This window comes from Onychostruthus taczanowskii, unplaced genomic scaffold (genome assembly GCF_017590055.1).
Source record: "Onychostruthus taczanowskii isolate IOZ18803 unplaced genomic scaffold, ASM1759005v1 scaffold402, whole genome shotgun sequence".
NCBI classification, from domain to species: domain Eukaryota; kingdom Metazoa; phylum Chordata; class Aves; order Passeriformes; family Passeridae; genus Onychostruthus; species Onychostruthus taczanowskii.
In genome coordinates, this window is record NW_024501483.1 from 3,653 (window position 1) to 7,786 (window position 4,134).

The 4,134-nt window shown below is 64.9% G+C and overlaps 1 protein-coding gene and 1 long non-coding RNA gene across 2 annotated transcripts in view; both read left to right on the top strand.

The window, feature by feature from the left end:
- The window catches only part of LOC121340512 (elastin-like), a 4,515-nt gene extending 1,294 nt beyond the window's left edge, over positions 1-3,221 (top strand). Inside the window, exons 2-4 of the mRNA XM_041413316.1 lie at positions 244-318; positions 1,457-2,635; positions 3,007-3,221. Coding sequence (XP_041269250.1) covers positions 244-318; positions 1,457-2,635; positions 3,007-3,221 — 1,469 coding nt within the window. The remainder of the gene's footprint in view (positions 1-243; positions 319-1,456; positions 2,636-3,006) is intronic.
- A 238-nt stretch (positions 3,222-3,459) lies between these two features.
- On the top strand, positions 3,460-3,881 carry LOC121340513. Its single transcript, XR_005953318.1, has 3 exons — positions 3,460-3,518; positions 3,636-3,682; positions 3,823-3,881. It is a non-coding gene; the product is annotated as an uncharacterized LOC121340513 (long non-coding RNA).
- Positions 3,882-4,134: the final 253 nt, after the last annotated feature.

Sequence of the window (4,134 nt, forward strand, 5' to 3'; positions counted from 1 at the left end):
GGGGGGGGTGCAGCGCCGAGAAGGGGGGGTGGGAATTTCGGGGTGACCCCCGAGGCCGGGAAAATGAGGTGAAACTCCCCAAAATCGGGTCCAGCCTGGAATTTTCCCGGTGTTGTTTTTTTTTTTTTTTGCGTCACCCTAAAACGAAGCTGCACCGCGCCGGCCCCGCCTTCTGGGGGGGGGGTTTTGGGGGGGATTTTTTTTGGGGGGTGCTGAGCTCTCACCCTCTGTGTTCTCTTGCAGATCCCCCCAATTCTTCCTCTTCTTCCTCCTCCTCTTCCTCCTCCCAGCCCGTTTCTCTCTTTGCGGCTCCACCAGGCAAGTCTCCCCCTCTTTCCTTTCCTCCCTCTCTTTTTCCTGCACCCCCAGGAAGAAAAATGTCTGGGGAGGGGGCGACCCTAAAAAAGCCCCCTGGATTTTTGGGGGGGGGGGGGGGCCAGAGCCACTTTGGGGACACCCAGAGCTGTTTTGGGGCTCCCCGAGGTCGGTTTGGGGTCTCGATGTCACATCAAAGAGGGGATTCTCCCCCAAAATAACTCTTAGATTTTGGGGGTTTCACCTGTTTTTTTTTTTTTTTTTTGCGGGGGGGAAACGCTGCTGAGCCCCCCCTCCCGAAATGGCAACAAAGGGTTAAACTCACCAAAAATAGACATTTTTCTTTTCCTCTCATTTCCTGCTCTTTAACTCGGTTTCTTCTCCCTTTTTCGGGGTGAGCCCCCCCCCCCCCCCCCCGACCCGCCTGCGCCGTGTCCCACCCGCCGCCCGGGGGGGCTTCCTGGGACCCCCCCCCGGGATGAACTGGAGGGGGAGAGACCCCAAAATCCCCCCCAAAAACGAGGAGGGGGCTGAATGCCACCCCCAGCCTCGCTCCAGACCCAAACCTGGGGGGTTTCACCCCAAAAATGAGAGGTTCTCAGTGGGGACACCCCCAATTTTCAGCAGCCAAAGCTGCGGGTTTGGGGTGTCCTGCCCCCCCCCATCATTCTGAACCCAAACCGAGGGGTTTGAGCCCCAAAATGGGAGCAGGGTATGGTTCCAAAATGGGGGTTTTTAGCCCCAAACTGGGGTCTCTCCTCCCCGGATTTTGGGGTGTGTTTGGGGGGGGTTGGGGGGGAGCCTCTGCGCCGCCGCTGGACCCCCACCTGCATGGGGGGACCCCCAAAATTCTCTGGGGGACCCCCAAAAGCGTCCCCACGCATGGCTGAGATCGGGGGAACCCCTGAATTTTGGGGAGGGGGGGTTTCCCCAGCATGGCTGGAATGGGGGGAAGGGGAACCCCAAAACTCTGCGTGGGGGACCCCAAAACCGCATGGCTGACCCCCAAATTTCTGTGTGGGTTCTGCTGTGGGGGAGGGGACCCCAAAACCGCATGGCTGGGATGGGGGGGGGGACACACCCCAAAAACCCCCACGGTGGGGGGAGCACGAGGCCACCAAAGGAGTCCCTCCCCCCCCAGCAGCGGCACCGGGAGGGCGCGACCGGGGGGCGTCCCCGGGGGGGGGCGGCGCGCAGAGCCCCCCGGAGTCGCCGGAGTCGCCGTTCGAGGTGGTCCCGGACCGAGCCGCCTTCGACCGCGAGTTCGGCCCCGCGCTCGCCCAGATCCCCGAGGGCCGCGTGTGCCACTTCCCGCCCAAGCCCCGCGGCGTCCCCGGTGTCCCCGGAGGTGTCCCCGGTGGCGGCCCCGGTGGCGGCCCCGGGCGGGGGCTGGCCCGGCCTCCCCCCGGCTCGGCGGCGGCGCTGGAGGAGGTGTCGCGCTGCGTGCGGGAGATGCACAGCTTCACCAGCGAGCTGCTCTCCTGGGACCTGGTGGAGCGGCACGGCGGGGACGGCGACGGTGGCGGCGGGGACGGCGACGGTGGCGGCGGGGACAGCCGCGGGGGCGGCGGGGACAGCGATGGCGGCGGCGCTAACGGCGTGGCTGGCGCTGGGAGCGGCGTTAACGGCGTTGGGAACGGTGTCACCGGCATCGGGAATGGTGTCACCGGTGTCACCGGCATCGGGAGTGGTGTCACTGGTGTCACCGGCATCGGGAATGGTGTCACCGGTGTCACCGGCATCGGGAATGGTGTCACTGGTGTCACCGGCATTGGGAGTGGTGTCACCGGCATCGGGAGTGGTGTCACCGGTGTCACCGGTGTCACCGGCATTGGGAGCGGTGTCACTGATGTCATCGGCATTGGAAACGGTGTCACCGGTGTCACCACGATGGGGAAAGGTGTCACCGGTGTCACCGGCACCGGGAGTGGCATCACCGGTGTCACCAGCATTGGGAATGGCGTCACCGGTGTCACTGCCGTGGGGAACGGCGTCGCTGGTGTTGGCAATGGCCTCGGGAGAGGCCTCGGTGGCCTCGGGAATGGCGCGAGCGGTGTCACCGCTGTCCCCGCCATCAAGAGTGACGTCACTGCCGCTGGCAATGGCCTCGCTGGCGCTGGCAGTGTCCCCAGCGGTGTCCCCGGCGTAGGGAGCGGCGTCTCCGCTGTCCCCGGAGGTGGCACCGGTGTCACCGCCGTCCCCGCCGACGCCGACAGCTCCGGTGACTCTGACGACACCGTCATCGAGGAGGCGCCGGGCGAGGCCCCCCCTGCTGTCCCCACGGATGTCCCCAGGGCTGTCCCCGCTGTCCCCAGGGCTTGTCCTCTTTTGTGTCCTCTCCTTGTCCCCCTCGGTGTCCTGCTGTATCTCCCCTCGTGTCCTCTCTTTGTCCCCACTTTGTCCCTCGTGTTCCCTCCTTGTCCCTCTGTACCTCCCCTTTGTGTGTCCCCTCCATGTCCCCCTGTGTGTCCCCTTCACGTCCCTCCGTGTGTCCCCCTGTGTCCCCTCCATGTCCCCTGTGTGTTCCCTCCATGTCCCCTCCGTGTCCCCTCTGTGTCCCCACCATGTCCCCCGTGTGACCCTGCTGTGTCCCCTCCATGTCCCCACCATATGTCTCCCTGTGTCCCCTCCATGTCCCCTGTTGTCCCCTCCGTGTCCCCCGCGTGACCGCGCTGTCCCTGCTGTCCCCAGCGGTGCAGGACCTGCTGTTCTGGCGGGACGTGAAGAAGAGCGCGGTGGCCTTCGGCGCCAGCCTGGTGCTGCTGCTGTCCCTGGCCACGCTCAGCGCCGTCACCGTGGTGGCACACGTGGCGCTGGCCCTGCTCTCGGTCACCATCAGCCTCCGTGTCTACAAGGCCGTGGTGCAGGCCCTGCAGAAATCCGAGGAGGGGCACCCCTTCAAGTGAGCGGGGGGTTTTGGGGACCCCCCAGGGTGGGTTTGGGGGGGTTGGGAGCTTGGGGACACGCCCAGCCCCCCGGTTTGGGGACAGCGGTGTCACCGTGGGGGGACGCGCTGGGTGGCCTGGCTGCTGGTTTGGGCAGGGAAGGGGTTGGGGTTCAGGGGGGTTTGGGGTGTGGGTGGGGATTTGGGGGTTCAGAGGGGTGGGGAGGAGGATTTTGGGGTGTGAATGGGGGATTTTGGGGTGTGCATGAGGTGACCTACGTGGGAGCTGTTTTCAACGGCATCACCCTCCTCATCCTCGGTGAGAACCCCCTGTTCTCCCCCCAAAAGTTTGATTTTGGGGGTGCTGACCCCCCCCCGGAATTAGCACTGAGGGGGGGGTTCCCCCCAAATAACGCCCACCCCCCTTTTTCCCCAGCTGACATCTTGGCCTTCACCGTCCCGCCCCTGTACGAGAAATACGAGGTGAGGCCAAAGTGAAGAGACCCCCCTCAAATTAAAGGGGATCCCCCCCCAAATTAAAGGGGACCCCCCAAAAGGAAGGGGGACACCCTCAGAAATGGAGGGGCACCCCTGAAACCCCCATTTCCCCCCCCCCCTTTCAGGTGCAGATCAATCACTACATGGCCCTCGTCCGCCGCCAGACCAAGGACCTCATGGCCAAGTAGGTGCTCACGGGGCCCCCCCAAAATCCTGGGGACCCCCCCAAATCCTTGTGGTCCCCCCAAACCATCTCTCCCCCCCTCTCTCTGTAGGATCCAGGCGAAGCTCCCGGGTCTGGCCAAGAAGAAGCCGGAATAAACCCCAGGGTGGGGGAGGGGGAATTTGGGGGTGCCCAGCGGTGCCCCCCCCACTCCAAGCTTGTCTTTCCCCTCCCCCCCCAAACTCCACCCACCCCCCCAAACTTGTTCCCTTCC